This window comes from Morone saxatilis, unplaced genomic scaffold (genome assembly GCF_004916995.1).
Source record: "Morone saxatilis isolate NCDOM2014 unplaced genomic scaffold, NCSU_SB_2.0 Contig10, whole genome shotgun sequence".
NCBI lineage: Eukaryota > Metazoa > Chordata > Actinopteri > Moronidae > Morone > Morone saxatilis.
The window spans coordinates 18,562,973-18,563,483 of NW_023339652.1; the positions used below are offsets into that span (position 1 = coordinate 18,562,973).

General features: G+C 51.1%; 1 protein-coding gene across 1 annotated transcript in view; it reads right to left on the reverse strand.

Annotated features, from left to right (window-relative positions):
- arhgef39 (Rho guanine nucleotide exchange factor (GEF) 39) overlaps window positions 1-511 on the reverse strand; it is a 64,035-nt gene that overhangs the window by 5,032 nt on the left and 58,492 nt on the right. Inside the window, exon 9 of the mRNA XM_035674632.1 lies at window positions 180-332. Within this exon, the coding sequence (XP_035530525.1) occupies window positions 180-332 (153 nt within the window). The remainder of the gene's footprint in view (window positions 1-179; window positions 333-511) is intronic.

Below are 511 nucleotides of genomic sequence, written 5' to 3' on the forward strand. Positions count from 1 at the left end.
CCCTGGTCCTCTCAGTCTGTCCTCTCCTCGGCCCTCCACCACAGTTAATTACGCTCCCTGGAGTTTAGAGATGTCAGCCTGCAGCCTCGGCCCCCATCTGCTGGGTGGTCTAAGCTCTTTGACAGCCTCCTCTCTCTCCTCTCTGACAAAGTGATAAACTAATTAGCCTGGCCGGGCACACTGGGGTTGGGGGCCCTCAGCATAGCTGGCCCCTCCGCATAGCAGGGCTGACCCGGACCCTCCTCCAGGGAGCCGGGGCCAGGCGAGCTGAGAGTGGAGTTACTGAGGCCTGGCTGATCAATGCTGAGAGGCTGTCTGAGAGACAGACAGGCCTGAGGTACAGTATCAGCCTGTGTCAAAGTTTTACTGAGAGTCATTCTGTACACACACTGCATACTGATCCCACAACATATTACTTTATTAATTAAAACGGCTCAAGTTCTGAGCTACATGCTTTACATCAGATAAGAAAAACAGCAAGACAATATACAAATATCCAATATATATATAT